The following is a 22698-nucleotide window of genomic DNA, read 5'->3' as shown; positions in this document are numbered from 1 at the left end:
GCTCCCTGGGCGAACCTTAAACTGCTCCTCTAAAATGCATCCAGGTTTCTGGTTAAACTGGCAAGACTGCTCGTTGTGCGAGAGCACTGTGCCTCCTGGCTGCCAGCACAGAGTTTCTTCATGGGAGAGAGACTGCAACAACCTCTCCCTGCAACGAGAGGTGTGTTATTCCCTGCCTGGAGGGATATGAAGGGAAGGTAACCCCCCAGGATCTGTCCTTGTTTCCATACACTCTGGTGTCGCAGCGGCTGCTTCCCAGGGAGCGGATTCAGCCCCGAGTTCTGCTTGCGGGAAGTCAGCCTGGCCTGGTGTGCACCCCCACCACTGGTGGATTTCCTGGTACAACTCCTGATGCTCTTCTTTCCAGCGTGCGAACTTCTCCGAGGTCAGTTCCGAGTCGTTCAGGAGCTGATTGAGTATCTGGAGCTCAGCCACCTTTGCCTGCCAAAGGAAAAGAACGTTACCCCCCTCCAGCTCAGTGCTCATGGGGGAGAGGCCCTTACCTGGCCAGAGGGCATTTAATGGGTCACCTACTTTGAGCGTGCTCTGCAGGGCCCGGACGAGGTGAATTTTCTCATTGATCTGGGGGTTCTTGTTGCGCTTGATGAAGGATTTGCGATACTGCTCGCGGGTCAGGAGCTGCTGCTTGCCCATCAAGGAGACTCTGCCCTTCTTCAGGCACTCTATCAGGGACTCCAATTCCTTGCCAGGGGAGTCTGGGTGAAGCAGAGAAGGGGAGAGGCCATGGCGCAGGGAGTCAGAGTGGGGATGGAAATACGACAGGCCCAGACAGTGGCTAGCTGCCAAGCACCATGGGGGGGTTATGGCCCTTCTGGCACAGATTGTTGGTCTGGCCCTGTACTAAGGAGAAGCTCGGACACAACCCAGTCCCTGCCCTCCATTCAGCACCACCCACCTGATGCCCGCCAGCCCCAGAAAGGACCCACTTGTTTGAACACAGGCTCCCCGCACTCCCTGCTGGGCAGCGAGTGCCTGTTCTGCTTCGGCAAAGACCTTGGAGTCTGCAGTGGATTCATTACCTGCTATGCCTGGATCAGTCACTGGAGGGGGACAGAGGCCCACAGTGAGCCTGGGTGATCACAGTGGTCCTAAACCCAGGGCTAATCTCAACAGCTGAGTAGACGCAATAGCACTTACCCAGGGGCGAGCGGGGCCCGGTACTGCCAGGGAGGGGGCTCCCCTGGGGGCTTCCCACTGGGCTCATGGAGTCAGGGCTCCCCATGGCAGCACCAGGCTGGTCTCTCTCCAGAGTAGTTAGCAGCTCTCTTCTCTTTAGCAGCTGAGGAAGAAGATTACTGTTTACCGACTCTCCCAGCAAGAAATCCAAGCTCCTGCGGTGGCCCGAAAGAGCCACGATCCTCTTGCCCTTTGCTAAGCTGTGCTCCGTGCCTGGGACGTAGCAGCAGCATCTGCAAAGGGAGGACCCAGAGCTGAGCCCCTGACCCTCCTCCCAGCAGGAGAGCTGGACCCCTGCCCAGATGAAACTCACCAGATCAGAGCCAGGGCGAGGAGAGTCTTCGTCAGGATCCTCAGCTTCCGTCTCACTGTAGCAATCTGGTAGGAGAAGCGCAGAAGGGACTATGGGCGGGAAAGCCCGGACCAGCCTTTGCTCCCGCCCCAGCACAAGCTGCCTGTCTCCAGCACATCCCAGCCAAGCATCTCACCGCACTATAGTGAGGAGAAAGGGCCCAGCCTGCAAACTGGGGGTGATCCCCACAGAATGGGGAGGCAGGGCCGGGCCTCTTGGGCTCCAAGCTGGTCATCTAACCATTAGCCCTAAAAGAATTTCATCACCCCCCATGCACCCCGGGGTGCCATCAAGCCCTGCCACTGCTGATTGCTGTCCAGAGGATTCGCAGCCCAGCAAGAGGATTCTCATCTTCACCCCCTCGCCCTCTTACCATCCAGCAAGCTGCTCCCAATGCCAGCAAAGACTGGCAGCTGGATCCGAGCCTGGCTTGCCCATGTCTTGGTCTCAAGGGGTGGTACCAGCAGTGAATGCCCAGCAGGGCCCTCTTCCTGACTTCTCTACCCCATCTCCCCACACTCCTCTCCAACAGGCCTTTTTCCAGGGCGTCCCTCATCCACTGCACACAAAGTCAGGGTTCCCTCACTTCTGGCAAAAGGCACGTCCACCAGAGATCACTGCACCCAGGTTAGAAGCGTCCCAGGAGAATTGCTCACGGGTGCCCCTCCTTTCAGAGCTCCATCAGGCATTGCGCCGTGCACGGGGGCCCTGCCAGGCCGACAGCACATTCCCCAGCTGGGCACAGGGCTCTGGGGAAGAGACGCTCTGTGCTGCACAGCCCACGTTTTAGCCCCCAACCACAGCCCCCGCCCCCAGCCAAATGGACTGGTCTCCAAGACCTAAGAGCTTTGGATCCCCACCAGTGCTTAAAAGGTCTGTGCACCCACGTAAGGGGGGAAGTGAGGCTCACACTTAAAAACAGAGCAGCATCCTTCAATATTGTCTTCCAAAAAACTCCTGCCCCCAAATTATGAGACCCCCCCCCCCCCACAACAACTTTTCAGACCACGGGAAGCATTGGACTCCAGCACTCAGCTGGGAACAAAATCTCCTCCCCCTGCAGCTCTCTATCCACCTTAGTTCACGTAGCGGAGCCTTCTGGGGTTAGGAGGTTGGGATGGGGCTCATCCGTCAACCAATAAGACCGTGGCGTGTGAGAGGGGACATGGAAGAGGAGTGGTGGGTGTAGCAGCCCCACAGAATGGGCTGGAGGATGATGGATACTGGACCAGTTTTGTGGGTTGTCTGCTTGCCCTCAGACTCCAACTCAACAGGGTTCCAGCCCTGTTCCGCAGGGTGCCTGGTTCCTACCTTCTTCTCTGTGTGGGAGCGACTCCTGGGCCAGCTTGCATTTGGTTTTTGCAGTGATCAAACTGCTCACCCACCTAGGAAGACAAAACAGATCAGCTTGTCACGGAAGAGATCCTTACCGTTTCCCAGGCACTTCCTCCTCCTGTCACATGAGCAGCCTCCCATGCAGGGAAAGCCCCCTCAGACCAATGCATCTCCAGCCTTTTCCCTCTGAAGCTTACGCAGAATCAAGATCCAGCCCTCATCCACAACCACCCCCGTTCCCCAGCAGCTCAAACCCTCCACAGCCATCTCCACATTTTATTCCGTGGCCAGTGGGGCAAGTTCCACAAATTGCAATCGGAGAGCCACTGCCTTCATGGAATCAGCACGGTCATTTGGACAATGTCTCCTGTGAGCACAGGTCTGGATCGAGGCTGGGTCAACCTCCGAGCAGGTTCAGCTCCTCCCCAGGATGCTGGACCTGAGCTGCATCCAGGTATTTTAGCAAGGAAAGAGGGTTTTGTGGTTTGCATGGATCTCACTTTGCATGTTCCCTTTTGGTTTGGCCCAGGACCTCTGGAGTCCTTCCCTTAGTAACGTCCAATTCACACAGAGGCAGCCTGGCCCAGCTCAGGTACTTACATGCTCAGATCAGCCAGGGTCTCTGCTGAGAAGATGAAGGGCTTATACTTCTCATGGCAGAGCTGGAAGACGCTGAAAGGAGAACAAGGACGTGGCTGCACTTTCCACTCTCCCTCCAGTATTAGTGGGCAGTTGTAACCCCCTCCTAGTTTAGAGTGAAGCTAATGTCTGTTCTTAGCCCCGTTTCCAGCCTGCTCTGGGTCCAGCTGGGCTCTGCTGACACACACGTTTACAATTCACTTTTAACAGAGCCTTTTGTTTGGGATCTTCAATTTAACACTCCTCCTGCCCCCCATCGTGACACTCAAACCTAAAGCCAACAGCCAAGAGCGGGTTGGACAGAGCCTTGTCCTCCAGGCAGTTCTCCTAGTCACACCTGCTAGACGGGTCTTCTGCAGCTGTGTGTTTCCCCACAGCCAGGGCTCCTGCACCATAACTCAGCACCTGCCACTGGTGAGTCTGGGAGCATCTCTCCATGCAGAGCTCCTGCACTTGGTACCAGGCGCTCTGATGGATGCCCTGCCCTACGGAGAGCACGCCCACATGGTCCTCAACGGCTCTCACCTGCTTCAGGTTCATCCTCCCACAGGTTAAATCCACCCTTCTGCTCCTTTCCCAAAGTCAAGGGCTCTGCCCATCATCACCTCTCACACTCACTATTTCTTCTTCTGCTCCCGGGCGCTTTCCAGGCTGTAGGTCGACACATTGATCAGCCCGATGGCTTTCTCGTCCTGGGCATGGAAACAAGGGGCACGTCACAGATGGGGACGTTGCTGCCATTGGAGTTTAGAAGCAAGATTTATTTGGGTTTGGGGCATCCCGCAGGGCTCTCTGGCCAGGAAAGTCACAGTACCAAGAAGGTAAGCGAGCAACATATGGCTCACTTGGGGAACATCAGACTATCCTTGGGTGATCCCTAGCTCTCATCTTGCCTGTCCACATGTAGAGCAGAAAGCGCCTCAAAGAGGCAAGGGTCCTCAGCATAAGTGCAATTGGTGGAGGCTGAGGGAGGGGAGAAAGCCCAGAAAACTGGTCCAGGATACAACTTCTTCCAGCCCTCTCTGTGGGGCTTCTACACCCACTACTCCACCTACATATCAGCTCTGACTTTGCCGCATGGAGTTATCTCAGCATGGGGGAGCCTCACTTTTGGGCAGACACCAGCGGGGCCAGGAGAGAAGGTGCAATGAGGATTGCCCCTAACAGGAGGGCAAGAGTCACAGAAATCTCTCCCCTTCTCTCAATGTCTTACGCTGACTGCCGAGTCCTCAGCATACTTGCAAAGGCTCCCTTATCCAGCAGCAGCTGGGCTGGCCTAGGACTGGAGGAAGCCAGTGAGGTCCAAACACAGTAAAGTCCAACTTGTCTCCCTTTGCATATACTCTGCTGGCTTGTCCCTGGAGTTCTGAGGTCCAGCCATCAGCAACACCCCCTTCCCCTGTCTAAGTCATCCCTGGCTCCCCTAGAGACCACAGCACTGTGGCTCACCCCTACCTGCCCCTTTCCACCAATCCCCAGTCTTAGCTCATGGGATGCACTCACGCTGGGCTGGTTGTACCAGTAGAGAACGTGGCCCTTCAGCACAAACCAGCACCGTTTCCATCTCTGGGACATGAATCCCACATGGTCTTTCTTCTTCAGGAGCCAGCCATCACAGTCCACCTTGCCCAGCTCCCGACAGGACACCCGCCGGCGGCTCAGCCTGGTAGCCACGCCTGCAAGAAGGATAGAGCCTCCAATGAATCCTGCCCTGACCATGCCCAGTCAGGAGTCCGAGAGCAGCTTCTCAGCGGACCCGACTGCAACCCAGCTCTTTCTGTGCAAGTCCCGTTCTTTTCTGGAGCAGGACAGTGGTTAGACTGGGCACTAGCTGCTCACCACAGTCTGCCTCAGGAAATCAAATGGGTGGTTCTCAGCCTGTGCCCTGGAGGGACTCTGTCCATACCCCCTGAACCACGAGACTATCAGGGAGCCACACTGGTGGGGGAAGAGAGGGGACTGAGCCCTCACTTTCATGGCAGCAGCTCGTGAAGGAGCAGAGATGGGGGAAGAGAAAGACTCCAGGCCAGGGCCAATGAGCTCCATCTCTTGGCTGCTGTTCAGAGCAGGTTCTCCCAGCCGCGGGATCAGAATGGACACGCGCAGATTCTGTTACCCAGCCAAGACAGTGGCATCAGACAGAGGGTCACCCAGGCCGGGCTCTGCTGACCACTTCTGCCGATGCCAAGGCTGCGGAATCACGTGCAACCCCAACCCCCATATCCAGCCCTTGGAACCAGGCCTGAGCATGTTCCACAAGGCACTGAACACTGGGCAGCCACATCCCATGGGAGTCCTCTTCTCTCCTCGTTGGGTGGCCAAGTCAACGGGCCATGGGCCTAGTCTTTGTAGGGGGGAAAACACTCTCCGACCCCCCCCCCCCCAGTTAATCTTCAGCCTGTGGCTGTCAAACCCCCAGGGGGCCAGGAGGAAGCCACTCACCTTTCTGCCTGGAGCAACTCTTGGTGCTGCTCTGAAAGGGAAGAAGAAGACACAGATATACGGGGTTAGAAAGAACTTGGTCACGCAGGGAACTCACAAGGCTTTTGAGAGGCAGATGACAACAGGAAGGAGACTCATGGGCATCTACAGCCAAGACAATGCACCTACCGGCTGACCATCATCTGCGGGAAGTGGCTGGTCAGTCCCAGCTCTCATCACAGCAGCCTGACAGGCAAGGTTAAACTGCGGGGAAGCGGGGTGGGGGGGAGAATCTACTCCTAAGGATTCCCCAGGCCAGCGTTAGGTGCATTTGAAAAATCCCAATTGTTTTTAAGAATTCAGGGGAGGGTCTTATGAAGTTACTTGCCTCCGACATCCTGCTGCAGTGAGTTCCACAGGTTGACCCCGGGCAGACAATACTTTTTGATGGGGGTGTGGGGAGGCCGCTCCATGAATTTGGAAAATACTCAAGGGCTGCACTCTCCCATGATATTACTGGTGAAGGTGCCAGGTCTGGGATGGAGGCTGAGTGCAGAAGGGAGCTTGGGGTAAGGGAGTGAGGAGGCTGGGAAATGGGGCAGGGGTCTGGATGCAGTGTTTGGGTTGTGACCCCTGGGTGGAGGGTTGGGGTGCAGGGTCTGGGAGGGGGTATGGGAGCAGAAGGAGGGGCATACAGTTGGGGGGCAGGGGGGAGAGGCTCTGGCCAGGAGACTTACTGCAGGGCTCCTGGCCAGCAACCCCAAGGCAGGTTCCCTGCTGCCGGCTCTGCGTAGCTCTCTGCTGCAGATACAGAGAGGAGAAGGAGGCTTTGAGCGCTGCCCCCCGCCCCCAAAACAAATCTCTTAGCTTCTATTCGCTGGAAACCCTAAACCAGCCAATGGGAGCTGAGCTATTTTGCAAGGCAGCGGGAGCAGCACACGAAGCCCCTCCCCTGCAGCACAGAGGGTGCATGGAGCAGGATGTTGCTTAAATCTGCAGATGGCTGCTCTGAGCCTGAGGTGGCCCGTGGGCCTAGGGAGACATCCGGCCCGTTTCCCCGGGACGGTCCCATATTTAAGCCATCTCACAGGCATCCCGACTTAAGAACATAGACAAATCGTCCCCTATTTTGCAGGGCTCCAGTTCCCTGGCACCCTGTGTCTTGGGGTGGCAGCTGCTCCTGCCAGGGCGTTCCTCCCCAGAGCTCTGCACCTTGTGGCAGCAGCTCCTGCTGCAGGGGAGCTCATCTGTGGGGCAGCTGCCCCCTTTCCCAGCACCCCACAGTGCTGGCTAACTCCACAGTGGGCAGCTGCCTCGTTCCATGGTGTCCTACGCTTTGGGGAGGCAGCTCTCGCTGCCAGGGAGCCCCTCCACAGGTCAGCTGCCTCGTTCCCCGGCCTCCCACACCTCAGGGGGGCAGCTCCTGCTTCATTCCCTGGACCCCCGTCAGGGGGCTTTTGAACAGCCCCTCCCCGCCCCCAAACAGGTGGTTCTGGAGTCCCCATCCTCCACTCCTCTTCATCCCTGGGGCCTCCCCACTGGAGGCTGCAGAGGCCCCATCCCCCATGCCTCACCCTGGAGCAGCAGCCCCACTCACCAAGAGGCCCTGATATGGGATAGCTGCCCCACCCCTGTCCCCAGAGGCCGGTCAGTCAGTGTCCCATGTTTACCATAGGGCAATGCGGTCACACTTCATGGGCCGGATCTCGCCTGTCCCTGGGTTAATCATATATAAAATTAAAGATTCTTTCCTCTCATCTCTGCTTTACTTGTGCTGCCTTTTAAAGTGTCTAACTGAGTTTCTTCTGGCCTTATAGGCCAGGGGCATTAGGAACCCACTGGGCCTTCCCACCTCTTCCAGGTTCATATTAGTCTTGTGTGTACCATCAGTGCCTGGAGGCCTCAGCCCCTTCAGGCCCAGGGGTTGTCACTCTACGGACACACGGGGGCGGGGGGAAAACAGCCTAGGATCCATCTCTCTCCTCTCACCTTCTTTGAAAGTGCCGGAGATCTTTGTCCCCTGTTTCTGCCGCCAATTCTGGTCTCAGGGGATCCCTCAGATCCCAGTTCCAAGGTGCTGGGTCTGGCTGGAGCGATGACCCCAGGGGAACTGCTCCCTTCAAATCCTGTCCCGAGAGCCGGGCTCTCCAACGCCAGGGACACGGAAGCGCCTGCAAAGATCGAACCCCTCAGGGGTGGCTCAGAGGTGCCGGGGGTCTGTCGCGATTTGATTTTACTTGCACTGAGCAGTCAGACAGCTGGTTACCAGTCTTCAGGCAGCCCCAGGAAAGCATTTATTCCGTAACACGAGCCTCAGTTGCTCAAGCCTAGAGGCTTGTAAGGAGTCCATGTCTTAAGGCTCAAAGCACAGTGGGGGTCTCAGACTGGGTTGGGACTCCTAAGTGGGCTCCATTTTAATAAGGTGACCAAGGCTGGTGTTAGACTTGATAGGGCCTCGGCCAAAGCCAAAGCCTGGTGCTTCAGCTTTGGTTCTTCTCCAGCTGGAGCCACAGGGATGGGGTGGGGGCCTGGCTTCGGTTCCCTCCCAGCCAGCCCAGGGGCCGTGTGGTTATTTTTGTTGTCCAAACAGGGTTCATAGTGCAGGATCAGCCATGCCACACGTCACCAGATAACTGCAGTCCCCACACACAGCCCCCCACCAGGTGTCCGCACAAACCCAACTAGCTCTCAGGGAAGCCACCTCTCCAGGCCCAATGTTCCCATGTGCTCTGCGGGGCCCTGCATGGAGCGCCTTAGCGTATATCATGCTGTGGCCCTCTCTTGGGAGAGCTCCTAGTGCTTTGGGAACCTCTGTCAATTAACATTTCAGGAGAGCTGAGGAGGCGGGGGGGTGGGAAAAAAAAAAACACCACAGGTTTTCACACGAGGAAACTGAAGCATAGAGTTGTTAAGGGACTTGCTTCAAGTTGCACAGCCAGTCAGCAGCCGAGCCAGGAAAGTCACCAGATACCCAAGGCCTCCACTCTATGCAGTAGGCAGCACCCCCTAGACCCGCCCTGACTCCCACCTGCTCGGCCCCTTTCCTGACTTATTTATACCGCAGTAGCCCAAAGAGGATCAGATCAGGGCTCAGATGTGCACGCTGCTGTCCAGGCGGCAGTTTCTGAGGTAGGAACCACTTAAAATTGGAATCCCTGTACAGAAGGGGAAGCGTGCTCCCTCCCCACTCCAAGACCCTGCTCCCTTCCCCAGCACCTCCCTGTTCTGCTGGCAGTACCCAGGCCCTGCTGCACAGGTGTGACTGGTGAGGGCTGAGCACTCCCTGTTTATTTCCTGACCACTGCCCGAGCCCCAAAGCGCCCACAGAGTCAACACCTTTGGCCCAGTGTTGCTCAGCACAGGACTCTCAGGTGAATACTGGCCGACAATCCAGTTCCGCTAGTCTGCAACAAGCGGAGCTCACAGCAACGTGAACGCCTTGAGAAGAGGCTTGGCTGCTTCCCACAGGATGCAGAGGGCATCTGCCATCTGCCATCTCCTACCTTCAGTGGGGATTTGCCGTAGGATGTCCTTGCTCGTCTCTCTGGGGTTGCTGGAGTTAATCTCTTCCTCGGTGGCAAGATCCAGAGCAGAGTCCAGCCCTGATTCCAACCCAGCGGTCACGCTGCAGGAGAAGAGAAACCTCGAACCAGCTCCTGACATCAAACTGCCCCTTGTGGCACATTTGCTATTCAGCAGGATCGGAGCCACACAGACACGGTGTGTGGGCAGCAGCATTTCATAAGAGTTCAGCAAATAAATGCCTGTCTGCGCTGCTCATGGGGGCTGTTTTTATCTTTGGCACCATACGTGCCACCTAGGTGCTGATACAGCATTACTTCCCAGGGTCAAAGCAAGCGTGAGGCTCCAGATAAAATATGTCTGGTGCTAGAGCTCAAACCTGAGGCCTCTGGAGCTTACTGCACGCGCCTTGAGAGCTTCAGCCACCTGGCTCTCCAAGACAGCTGTCAGGGAGACTCATTCTCTCTCCCCATACATAGTCTAGGTCAGTGACTGCCAGCCTCTCCAGTAATACAGCATGCTTCAATGAGCCAAACACTTCCACGGCACATCCACTTTTTTCAGCTCATAATCACCTTTCCTACAGTTATGGTCTTACTAAAGAGGTTTGCAACACAGTCATCTACACAACCAGCTAAATAAGGATCATATGGGATGTTGAGTAATTGAGTAACAGCTGAAACTTTCGATTACTCAGGGGCTGAGGGAGGAGGCAGGGCCAGAGAGCAGGTTCCCTTTCCTGCCAGCCTGTTGAAGCCGAGATGGCTCAGCTTCAACAGGTTCTTGTCCTCCCTCCCCTTCTTGTGACAGCAGCTGGGGGGCAGGCTCCCTGCTAGCCCCTTCAGGCCAGGAAGCAGCGTTTCAGCTGCCTAGCAGTGTGAAGAGGCTCCTGGGAGGGGCGGGGAGGCAGGATTCCCCTCTCAGCAGAGTGGAAATTGATGAAATTTCGTGACACCCTGATTGAAAACCACTGGGCTAGGTGCCACTACATGGGACAGCGAGCCACATCCACTAGGAGTGTGGATTATCAAAGCACTGCCTGGGAGCAGGAACCTTTGCATGTGGGACAGAATTACGGGGAGGAGGGTTGTTTTTAAACCACTTCTGCCTCTTGCCCAAGATGATACTTAAGGAAGCCCATAGTTGCGAATGACTTATAAGCAGACATTAAAATTTCCTTGGCACATTGGGCTACAGACAAGAACCTTGCTCTGGGTAGATGACAGATCTACAAACTATAGAAGCAGGATCTTAGGGTACATCTACATGACCTGGGATATCAATCAATCTCGCAGGGTTCAATTTCACACCCCTCATGGGGACACACGAAATCGAACTATCAGGGCTCGACAGTTGACCTCTGTACTCCTCATTCTCGTGAGGCGAAAGGAGCTTCCCTCAGTGAGGACGGCCAGATAAGTCAATTGAAGATACGTCGATTCCACCTACACGATTGGAATTGCATATCTACAATTCACTTTAAGGTCTAGTGTAGACCTAGCCTCAGACTTACACAACCTATGAGGAAAGGCTGGAAGAACTGGGCCTGTTTAGGTGAGCGAAGAGAAAGGGGAGGGGGAGACGGACTTGAAACATGTAAAAGGTTGTGATCAAGTGGACAGCAATCAACTGTTCCAAGTCCACTGAAAGTAGGACAAGAAGTCACAGGCTTGGGTTTATAGCAAGGGACATGGAGGTCCAACGTCAGAAAAAAACTCTCACTCGGAGGGGAGTGAAGCCCTGGAATAAATTGCCGAAGGAGGTGGTGGAGTTCCCATCATTGCAAGTTTAAGGATGGATCAGACAAACATGCCAATAGTCCACGTTTACTTACTTCTACCTCAGCACAGGCGGCTGGATCTCAGAGGTCCCAGCCTACCCCACCTTTTGGGGATTAACAGGCAAGGGCTCCTCACTCCTACAAAGTGAGCTTCATGGCAGAACCACTCGAGAGGCCTAGAGAAAGGCTAGCAACAGGAAGTCACTTCAGATTAAGGTTCTGGGCTCTTACCTGGAAGGCCAGGAGACCACATCTATTGGAGAATCACGGTTTTCCAAGACTGGAGATTCTGCAGCATCCAAGAAGCTTCCAGGTGCCTACAAAACAGGCAGCAGATTTCCATCCAGGGGACCACTAAGCGCTCAGACCCAGCAGTGGGGTCGCCTCCCTACCACACTTCAGTGCTGCTGAGACGGTGCCTTCAGCAGTGAGGCTGTCAAGACTCTGGGCATTTCCCTAAAGTGTGGATGTGAAATCGGGACTGGAACGAAATGGAGGCTGCAGAGCTGCTAAGCCCCAGCAGGGAGCTCAACAAGGAGTTGGGTGCACACTGGGTGCAAATGACTCCTCCAGAACACACCAACACACCTAGAGTTAGCCCCGGAGGCCCAGCAAAGAGGACACTAGGATCCAATTGCCAAATACATGCGCTTGGACCCAGTCCAGCTGAGTTCCCAGCCAGTCAGTGCAGCCACCGAAGGTTCATTTCTCAAGCAATGGCCATATAGGCACCACGTCCTACTTACCGGATGGCATGGGGCCCTGGGGGAGCACAGGGACCCCGCAGAGGTTAGTGGAATCTTCTTCAGCAGCAGCGTCACCTGGTTTGGCTTTTCAAGGATTTTCTTCACCAGATTCACTCGAGTCCAACCCACCTACACACAGGATTGGTGGGTCAGTGCTCGTAGCCCGCACAGGCCAATCGCCCTGCAGGGGTTGTGTGGAACTAGCTATTCCACAGGGCGTTCTACTCTGCTACATGGGCTGTTTCAGTTCCCTCACACAGGGGTGAGCTGTTCATTTGACCTTGTGTCTGGTAGCTATTCCTCTGGGCCGCGAGCCCCATTGTCTCCGGAAGGGGCCGTTTCTTTCCGTGGGCACTCGGTACAGTCAATGGGCACCTGCCTTGGTTACAGCTCCATGGTGTGCAAGGGAATCTACAGTCATGGCCATGTGATTCAGCAGCCATGTGCTTCCCAAGATACCCACCTAGCCAGCAGGAATCCCACCACCCACCTACGGCTACGCACCTGAGCGGGAATCAGGGATTCCGAGCGATGGTACAAGCCAGCCGGACACCTGGCCAGCAAAGCAGTTTCCTAAGCTCTTCATTCACACCTTTCTCGCTTCACTGGCCATTTCTACAGTGCCCCCCGGCCAGCCAGAGGCATTCAGCCGAGTGGCTGCAGCCAGCCATTCTCCCTGTCACAGGTTCAGTGGGGGAGTCTGGCTGAAAGGTCTCTAAGAAAACTGGTTGTCATTGGACCAGTTTTTTCAGTGTGTCCATCATTGCTGTGGAAAGTGATTCTGCTGTGGCTGCAAACATCAAACACTCACAGGACGACTTTGGGCTTTGTCCATATACTGAAATACTTCAGTCTGGACAGACCTTTGTGATGCCTCAGGGGAGCTGTAGTCCAGCTGCTTCACGTCCCCATTCAACTGGAGAAGCTGGGCTTTCCAGCCAGACTACATATCCCATGCTGCATCGCAGCCAGGGATGCGCATCAGGCCCTATCTGATCTCACCAATAGGACAGACTGCTGCATCATGGGAGATATAGTCCAACTAGGGAGCCCAGTTGGGAAGGAGGATGGGCGCGTGAACACCCAAACACACTGCTGCTGAATCCAGTTATTTTAGGGCTCGTTTTTGCTGAAAAGTTAACGCTTCTTCCTACAGGAAAAGACCCATTTCACCCCACGAGACAGATTTCACTTTCAAATAGAGAGAACAATCCTGACCAGTGTTCTCTGTACGCTGAGCTGCCCAAGAGAAATCCAAACGCTGCCCAGCTGATCAGCATAGCGCTGGCAGTGGGTGTTTCTACAGGGGGTGCAGAGCCACACCCCGCCCCCAGCATCAGATTTATTCCATCCACACATAGCAGAATAAAGTTAAAATTAGAGGCAATATTGAGCCTGACTCCACAGGGGCAGGATTTATGAGGCTAAATTAACGTTTGTAAGAGCGCAGAGAGTTCAGCCAAGTACCAGGTTTGCCTCTCTCAAGACAAAGCCTGAAACCCCCTCTCGCACACCTCTTCTCGTTGCAGTCCCTCGAGCATGGGTTTAGACATAGGGTCAGTTCAGGAACAGCCAGGCATCCTTAGAGCCATTCTGCCTGTTTCTTGCGCATGCATGCACTGGTGTTTAGTATGGAAGCAGGGTGTGGAAGCTGGCCTTTGGCAGAGTTTGCGTTGTCTCTATGCAGCATGTGAACCACAGCAAGGAGGGGAAAAGAGAAGAAAATGAGCTAGCCCCAAGCGTGCTAATAAAAGGAAACCAGCCATTGCAGCGTCCCAGTAGCATCTGGGTAATCCAGACTCCTACAGCCAAGTGGGTCGAGAGCAAAACCAGTCTTGCAGCAAACACAAGTCGGGATAGGTTGCATTTTCACGTGAAGAACACCAAGCCCTTTCTAAAGGGGGAGCCAGTATCATCCCTTGGTCGGGGGGGGACAGAGCTGAAGGAAGTTTTAGCTGGATCCCCACGGAGCAGGAATCTCACTCTCCATTGGGAAGTCCCTTGCGCATGACAAGCCTCACCAGACACCCAGAGAGAATGAATGAAAGCGACTTGCCAAAGGTGACGCAGTGAATCAGGGCCAGAGTCCAAAGCCCCCGCCCCACTCAAACCAGAGGCTGGTCGCACCCTTTAATGAGTGTGATGTTGTTCACCGCTTTGACACAACTAAGATCTGCCAGGGGGAAATCACACACACCAGCCATGATCGCAGCTACACTCGGACCCCCGCCTTTGTGGTAGGGGTTCGGCTGTTCTAAAAGGACCAGCATGCAAGGATGGGGCCATACTTACTACCACCTGCCCATTGACCTGAACGATCTCATCCCCTGGCAGGATCTGGCTGCAGTGGTCAGCTGGAGACTAGGAGGAGAAGAAAGGAAGAGACTGAGCTGTGGCGGGGTCACAGACACGCTCGTTGGGAGGCTGAGAAAGGCTCTTGAGCCTCTGCTGCCTAATCAGGGTTATGCAGCTCTCCAGCTGATGCAAGTCAGAGGGGCTCAGGAAAGGGGGATTAACCATTAACTTGTAGGCCTGATTGATGGAGCAGGAATCAAGTACAGGAGCCAGTGGAGGAGATTGATGGAAGTGAGGCAGAACCAGAAGGACTTGGTCCGCATCAGAGCAGGCTGGTTCATGCTCCTCCCTTCCCCAGGTGACCCAGTGAGAAGCAACCTCCCGCTTCTCCTCTCACCTCAGTGGCAGTCCCCGAGATGAAGTGGAGGCAGGAGTTGGTGGATTTGATCTCGATGCCCTGCAGAGAGGAGCAGACAGTGTTTGGCAATGTCAGATCAGCCCCAGCACCAGCCAGAGGGAAGAGCTGCGGCAGAGGCGGAAACTCACCAAACTGTCCTCTGGCTCGGTAGGCACAAGGTCCACGCTCTCCAAGGTGGCGGCCTGGTTCAGCAGGGCTGTTGGGCTGCAGCTCGAGATGTTCTCACAGATCCCCACCAGGTGCCTGCACTGAAGAACAGAAGGTGGCGGGGGGAGTCACTCTGCAGGGCAGGGGTTGCCCAGCTTTTCAGTAACACAGCACACTTCAATGAGACAGGCCCATGGCACAAGCGCTTTCTTCAGAGGAACTGATTGCTCCTCCCTGCCAGCCCGCTTGAGCGGGGACACAGCATTTAAACTGCACCCAGGTTCCAAGAGGCTCCTGCCCTCCCTTCCGCCCCACTGGTCACAGCAGGGAGGGGCTCCCCAACAGCCTAGGAAGCAGCACTGTGGGGTCATTATTTCCCCTTGCGGTGGCTCAGCAAAAAATACACTGTGGGGGAGAAATTGACCAACCCCACAGCAGCTGGCACAGGGCCATCAATTCCCCCCACCTCTCTGGCAAAGAGCTAAAAGGGGAAAATTGACAAACTCTCGGGGCATGCTTGGACAGTTCTCAGGGCACGCCACTTGAAAACCACTCCTCTAGAAAACCTGCCGGGCCCTCCTGGCTTCTTGAGAAGGGTCTCAGCGACCTCCAGGGAAATCAGGGAGCCCTTAGTATCTGCTGTGTGTGTGGATTCAGTGCACAAGGACAAACACTCCAGACACAGACACACACATGGCAGTACTTACAATCAGCAGGATCTGGTTCTCTCTCTCAGACACTCTGCAGTCCTAGAGCAACCAGAGACACCTGGTAAGTAAGGCGGATCCTTCTTTACAAGCTGTAACTCCCCAAAATGCTGCCAAGCCCCTGCTTGGATGGAGGATTGCGCTACACAGCCCTCTGAGGGCTGCCGAGCTGATGCTGGTGGCTCCTCTCCCAATGCCCCTGCCCTGTCGCCATCCTCCAGGGTAGACGCAAGAATGAGGCGGCGTAGTCCGAAAGACTGGTTTGCAAGAGCAGTAGCAGGAGCAACCCCAGGACCTGGCCAGCTTCCAGGGTAGGTTGTTGTATTCCACCAGGCTGCACTCCCCCCGCTGTTTCCCTTGGGGAGGCCATGATTCACTCACTCCCTTCAGTACCACCGCACTGCCTGGTCCTGCTCAGATAGCAGCAGGGAAGTCTACGTTCAAGGGCGGGAGGGCCTGAGTGCTCCCATCTAGGCCTAGAGAGAGACTGGGCTCCTTGAGGACAGGCAGTGTGGAGAGGCACTTCCCCCTAAAAGAAGGGGACTGAAGGGGGTCAGCTGACAATGCTCAGGCTACCAGAGACACAGCACACAGCCCCCCTCAATGCCCTCCGTCAGGTGAGTCACCGGGCTGAGCTCTGCAAAGCGACAGAGAACGGGCCCAGGATCAGAGGAGCTGGCCATGCACATCAGAGGCATTCCTCTCCCCAAGGACAGGCCTCTGAGAGGCTCCTTTCCACCTCCAGGGGGATCAGGCCCCATGCCCATGACTCCAGCCCCTTCTTGTGACCAGCACTAGAAAAGGGGGCGAACCAGACAAGCAGGGAAGCCCGGAACAGGAGGGGGAAAAACGCCCTAGTGATGCGAAAGAATAAACTTGTCAGCCCAGGCAGTACATGCAGCTAGAATGTGCAGCGGCCACTGGGTTAGACACACAGATTGGGGTGGGGTCTGTCTGCGGGGGGTGGGGGGGGCTGTCAGTGGTAGGAAAGTTCTGCCCCACCCAAAGGCAGAAGAACCCATTGTTACGGGGGTGTGGACAGGAGGGAGTGGGCGATGCCTTACTGAGGCCTCTCTTGGTCACAATCTCCAGATCTGGGATCAGAGAGGAATCCCTCCACCCCCGCAACCCAGGGCATGATAGGGTGGGTGGGGGCAGTGATGGATCTTGGCTCAACTTCTAAATTTAGAAGTAGGGCTGGTTTCTTCCTGCCCATCCCCCACCCAAGCCCACCACCTTCTGCCTCTGCTTCCTCCAGACCCTGCCCACCGCCCACCCCGCAAGCCATCAAGGTTTCCCCGAGTTTCCTTTTCCATCTCTCTCCATGTCACAATCTCCCCTCCTCGAGACTATTTCTGAAGCCAGAGAAGCCTCCCCCAGAGCCCCTTCTGGATACACTCCGACCCTGGGGAGGTTATTAGCTCCCGGTACCTGTGGCTCAGCAGGGCTGCCTCCCCCGAATCTCTGGTTCAGCTCGTTAGTCAAACTCTCTCTCCTCCCCTTCACTCAGCTGAAAACAAAACTCCCTGCAGCCCCCAGCCCAGCCGGGAACCTGATCCCAACGGGTGAATCACAGAGTTAAATAAAGAACAATTCCCCGCCCTCCTGGGAGGTTGTTTACCTCCTTGTTCCTGCCTTGCTCTGGCCATTTTCTTTTCCCTTCCCCTCCTTGCAGCTGCCTGAGCTGCGCCAAGCCCCAAGTCCAATTGCAGGTTCACCCATGGCTCTTTCCTCCCCTACTCAAGGGCACTGAGCTTTCCCCAGGTAGCTCAGGTACCCGCACCTCTGCAACCAGCTTTCAATCAGTGCCATAACCTGTCCGCAAAGCCAAGCCAAGGGCTCAGGTGTCCAGCTCACACACGCCAGGCAAAGCGCAGTCTCTCCACCAGGCGTGGATGCTCCACTTTCAGACGTCTCCACCCTGTGTTTGCAACCCTGGAACCTATGGGCCCTCTCAGCCCCTTCCTGGATGGGCTGCCCAGATGCCCCATGGACTTGCCCCTGAACTGGATTCTTGAAGGCAAGGAGCATGCCGAGAAGTTGAACCACCAAGCACATCTATTGGTGGCCATCCCTTGCTGGTAGTCTTCTAGTTTAAACGGAGACCCCTGGTGAAGTTCAAGGAGTCAGAACATACAGGAGATAATATTGGGGTACGTGAACTGCAAGGCCTCTGCTGGCTAGAAGGCATTGGAGCCTGAGTCTGCTCCTGTCATCACAGCCTATGAACCCAAGAAAAGGTGCTCCTGGAACACAGGGTGTAGTTATCTATTCCATCAGCTGACTGTACATGATCTCTGGTCAGTTCCTTCATTTAACAGTTTCTGGCCTTCCACAGATACTGGTTCATCTAATTCAGTTAGTGCTAATCCAACCCTGCCAGAGGGGACATAGGTGCACCTCCAAATTGCTTGCTTTAGAAATGAACCAGATTGTACAGAGCTTGGTATAGAAGTCATAATGCAGGAGGAGGTGGTTGTGTTCCTCTGGAAGTGACATATGCTCCAAATGGGTCACTGAGCCAGTCCAGCAACATGCTCTGCTTTATCCCTGAAAAATAGGCCATATAGCCAGCACAAGGTTCATGCAGCAGCTCAGAAGCGGTTCAACATTTAGCAGTAGGAACACACTAAGAGCCACAGGAAGACTTCAGTAGTAATGGAAAAAAAAAACAAAAAACACACACACATTATTAAGCAACAAAATGCCTGAAGCATTCGTAACCCAAACACTGCAGCAGCTGACAGCCCAAAGTGAAACCAACATCAAAACTTTTCATTTTCTGAGCTGAAGAGGGACAAATTAGAGGATGGGAAAGAAAACACTTAAAATCCAAGTGGCCAGTGACACAGTGTTAACAGGATGGTTAAACTGCCAGGGTCCAGATAACAGGACTGAGAAAAAATGTTTGCAACAGAAAGAAGAACAAAGAAATAGATTCCCCAGTCCCACTAGAAACTCCTGTACTGCCAGGACGTGGGGGTTAACATTGGCCAAGAAGAAACATTCTTGAGTGGAGAACGTTGATGAACTTGATGAAGAAACTTCTCACTAGCAAACTATCGGAGAGATAAGCTTGTGCAATTGGGAGCGGGTTGGTACTGTCCTCACATTGTGCCTATCACCGTGGTATCTAGGCACCCCTCCTACTCCTACATCGTAGGTCATGCGACATCCCAGCAGGTCATTGGTCCTAAAGAGCCATCGATTGCACTTATCCATGTACCCCCAGCACATCGGACCTGTAACACACACATGCCAATCCTGCCCATCTAGTGTTGGTTTATGGGATCTTTACACCCTTGTCACTGACCTTCTGCACGACCTCGGCCAGCTCCCTGCAGAGGGCAATAATGTCCCGGCTGGCTGAGTAATCACTCAGGTGAGAGAAGAAATACCTGTGAGGTGTGGGAAGGAGACAGACTCTCAGGTCAAGGCAGGATAGGAGAGAGCCCAATGAACCACGATTAACTGAGGCATTGTCCCTCAAGCCAAGGGTTTTTACACAAAAAAGGAATCTTCCAGGTTTTATGGTGCTTGCCAGAAGGGACCCCGGATGGCTCAAGCAGCTGACAAGAGAACTCTGAGCTCATCACAGCTGCTGGGTGTTTTGTGGCCTGCGTGGAACAAGCTGGGAATCCCAGTCTTGTTTCTGTCACACAAGTGTCCGCATCCCATGCAGCCATTTCCACTGTGGGGTGGAGGTGGTCCTCAGCAAAGAAGCAAGTAGGAACTTCTCTCTGGCCTCACGGGGGGCCCTCCAAGGCAGGGTATCCTTGTACTACCAGTGCCATCCTGGGCCCATTCTCTGCAAAGGAGGCTCCAGGCTGGCACATTACTGTTCTCACCATCACTAAGATGAACATGGCCACAGCACCACCCTCCCCAGTCACTGAATGGAGCCTCCAGACTGGTTGAAGCTCACCCATTCCTGGCACCTCTGGGAAGATGGTGTACACTAGCCCTGCAGCTTGGGCATTTGGCCATCCCCTTTCTTCCCACATGGGATCCCACCTCACACGACTCTTGCCTTCCAACGTGCCTTCTCTGGCACCCGCAGTCTGGGGGAGCAAGTACCTGCTGAGCCAGGAGAACAGCCCCTTAGCCGCCGTAATCAGCTCTGCGATGCAGGCCAGGAGGTCAGGGGAGAGCATCTCAGTGGCCTCTCCATCATAAGCCGTCACCTTTCTGCGGCTCAGAATGAGGGTCTGGGTGGTCTGAGTGACCCGCTGCAGTTTCTCCATCAGCGTCCGCAGGCTGGTGGTGTCCAGCTCGTAGTTCTAGGGAAACAAGCCCAGCTAGCTCAGCAGAAGAGAGAGGTGCCCACCCTGGAGCAGCTCAGAGCAAAGGGTGAGGGTGGCAGATACTCCACACTGATCCCCAAAACTGCTGGTGGGAAGGCAGGATTCCCGACCCACCCAGCCCCACATCCTGGAGCGTCCTGGGAAGCAAGGCCACTGGGAGGGAACTCAGATCACTGCACAATACAAGCAGTGCCAGCTGCCACACACTCACCAGCACACACAGCTGCTCCACAGCTTCCAGAAGGAGCTCCTGATGGCCAATGCAGCTCAGGCCCAGCTCCTCCAAGTGCCGATAAGACAGCTGCAGCAAATCCTTCCCAGTCAGGGACCATGTCTCGAAGGGATACTGCTGCAGCACCTTGTCCAGGCCTGAAAGGCACAAACACAATGACAACTCAGCTGCTCTCACCACCACCTCAGCAACACCAGCCATGAGTGTGCCATAGCCTGGATCACCCGTGCTGACAGCTCCGCCAGACCTTCCCGTTCTCTCCTCCGCCACCACTGCTTCCTCAGGGGGTACAGGATCTACCAGGCTAGATCAGACCCCAGCCCACCTAGACCCGCCACCGAGAGAGACCAGCCACTACTGCTTCAGAGGCCTACAGCAGGAATCTCCCAAACTCTAGAGGTTGCATGAGCAGCATTGACCTCCTTGGGAAGAGTCATTCTCGTTATCCATCAAGCCCATCTCAACCCCGCTAGAATCTGGCTGAAGTTTTGGCCCCAGATGCATCCCATGGCTAGGAGCGCCACCATCTAGCTACGTGCTGTGTGAAAACCGTACTTCCTCGCGTCCCTTCCGAGTCCATCCTCTTTCCAGTCCACGAATCTCATCTGGAGACCGGAAGTGCCAGTCTCTTTTCTCTGCCACCTCTCGCATCCCACCGGACACTGGCCCTGGCTGCTGGGGCCGCTCGCTCCCAGTGGGCACATTTCCACCCCCACCAGCACGTGCAGCGCCTTGCACCGGGCTGTGCCCCCTCCGCAGGAATGTCTCCTCCCAGGGCAGGGAGCCGGGCTGTGCCCAGCCACGTCAGAGTTTCACCCACCTCCAGGCCAGGCCCCCCCCCAGGGGGCGGGGGGCTCCGGCCAGGGGAGCGGGCAGCCCCCCGCCCTAGGGCGGGTCTGGGCCTGGCGGGGGGCTGGAAATGGGGGGGGGGGCTGCGTACCCCGCTTGAAGCAGTTCCCGCCCCACTCCAAGAGGCTCAGCCCCCTGCCCGCCCCGCTCACCTCTCAGCCACTGCGCCACCTGCGCAGAGCTCCAGGCGCCGACCGGCTCCATGCGCAGCGCCCTAACCGGGCCCCGTTCTCGGAAAGTCCTTCCAGCGCCCCACCTGCGGACGCAGCCCCGCCAGGTAACCGGCAGGCGGCTCTGGGGTTGGTGCAGCCGCCCGTCGCTCAGCCGCCGAAGCCCCGCCCCCTCTGGAGTCCCAGCCTCGGAAGCGCCCTCCTCGCTCCCCCCAGGGAATTCCAAGCCCTCAGCAGCCCGGTCAGAGCCTCCCTCGCCCCGCCGCCCCCAGGCTGCCTCCCGACGCTCTTAAAGGCACAGAGCCAGCGGGAGTTGTTTACCTCAGCCCTGGCCAGGGAGTGTAACCTAGTGGGCGGAGGGCAGGGCCGGGTGCTAGGAGCTCCAAGCTCCTCCAGATTCCTCCTGTGGTCTTGGGCAAGGCATTTATGCCCCACCCACTATCTCTGCTGAGGCACCTGGAACTAGAGGTCAAGAAGGGAGGCCCTCTGGCTGGGGCTGTCCCTGCAGATCTGGTGCCTGTAATACATAGTCCCCCCTGTGCCTCAGTTTCCCCAGCTGTAAAATGGGAGTAAGTTGGATTGCTCTACCAGTTTATCACAGGGGGATCTTGAGTGTTTACGTCTATAAACTGCCTTGAGAGCCTTACATGGAATGGTTCGTAAAAGTACAAAGTATTATGACCAATAGAATGTGTTTAAACACCAGCTCCTCACTCAAAATACGAAAGCAAACACCACTCTCGTGGACTGCATGTCATCCAGGAGTTATTAACAGGTGGTAATGGATCAAATAATAATATTTGGTCAGTCATTTTGCTGTGAGAATATTTACGAGAGGGCAAGTGAGTAAGGAAATAAATAAAATAACAAATTTCTACTACTGTGAATCTTGTGGATAATTTGGCTCCTGAACAACTGTGATCTGAGTATTACTGGTCTAACCAGTTCTTAAAACCTTCAGTGAGGGAAATTCCACAACCTCCCCAGATAATCTGTTCCAGTGCTTAACTACTCTGACAGCTACATTTTTTTCCTAATCTCTAACCCAAATCTCCCTTGCTGTAATGTAAGCCCATTGCTTCTTGTCCTGTCTTCAGTGAATAAGGAGAAAAAATGTATCACCCTTCTCTTTATAACAATCTTTTAGACACATGGAGGCTGTTTTGATGCCCTCCCCGTCCCTACACACACACACACAGTTCTCCCATCTTCAAACTAAACAATATTTTCTGTATTTCATATAACTCATATATAATTTTTGTTGCTCTCCTCTGGCCTGTCTCTGGTTTGTGCACATATTTCCTTCAGTATAGTGCCCAGAGGGTGGACAGAGTGCCCTATCTGAGTCCTTATCAGTGCTGAATAGAGTGGAAGCATTACTTCTCATGTCCTGCTTACAACACATCTGCTAACTCATCCCAGAAGGATGCTTACTTTATTTGCAACAGTATTACATTGTTGACTCATATTAAGTTTGAGAGCTACTATCATCACCAGATCCTTTTCTGCACTACTCCTCCCTAAACAGTCATTTCCCATTTTGTACTTGGGCAACTGATTATTCCTTCCTAACTGGAGTCCTTT

The 22698-nt window shown here is 55.0% G+C and overlaps 1 protein-coding gene across 1 annotated transcript; it reads right to left on the bottom strand.

Annotated features, from left to right (window-relative positions):
• Nucleotides 1–165: 165 nt before the first annotated feature.
• Nucleotides 166–21171, bottom strand: CNKSR1 (connector enhancer of kinase suppressor of Ras 1). The gene is made up of 21 exons (XM_074976324.1): nucleotides 21097–21171; nucleotides 20075–20232; nucleotides 19637–19839; nucleotides 18873–18957; nucleotides 15560–15601; nucleotides 14834–14953; nucleotides 14685–14744; nucleotides 14285–14353; nucleotides 11993–12121; nucleotides 11478–11563; nucleotides 9448–9569; nucleotides 7934–8115; nucleotides 5966–5996; nucleotides 5027–5199; nucleotides 4142–4215; nucleotides 3485–3556; nucleotides 2861–2934; nucleotides 1511–1575; nucleotides 1159–1300; nucleotides 535–716; nucleotides 166–441 (listed from the first exon to the last, which is right to left on the bottom strand). The coding sequence occupies exons 1-21, from the start codon at nucleotides 21146–21148 to the stop codon at nucleotides 166–168; spliced, it is 2397 nt and encodes a 798-aa protein (XP_074832425.1). The 5' UTR covers nucleotides 21149–21171.
• Between the last annotated feature and the right edge of the window lie 1527 nt (nucleotides 21172–22698).

The sequence above is a fragment of the Carettochelys insculpta genome, chromosome 24 (assembly GCF_033958435.1).
Source record: "Carettochelys insculpta isolate YL-2023 chromosome 24, ASM3395843v1, whole genome shotgun sequence".
Lineage (NCBI taxonomy): Eukaryota > Metazoa > Chordata > Testudines > Carettochelyidae > Carettochelys > Carettochelys insculpta.
This window is presented reverse-complemented; position numbering and strand designations above follow the sequence as displayed.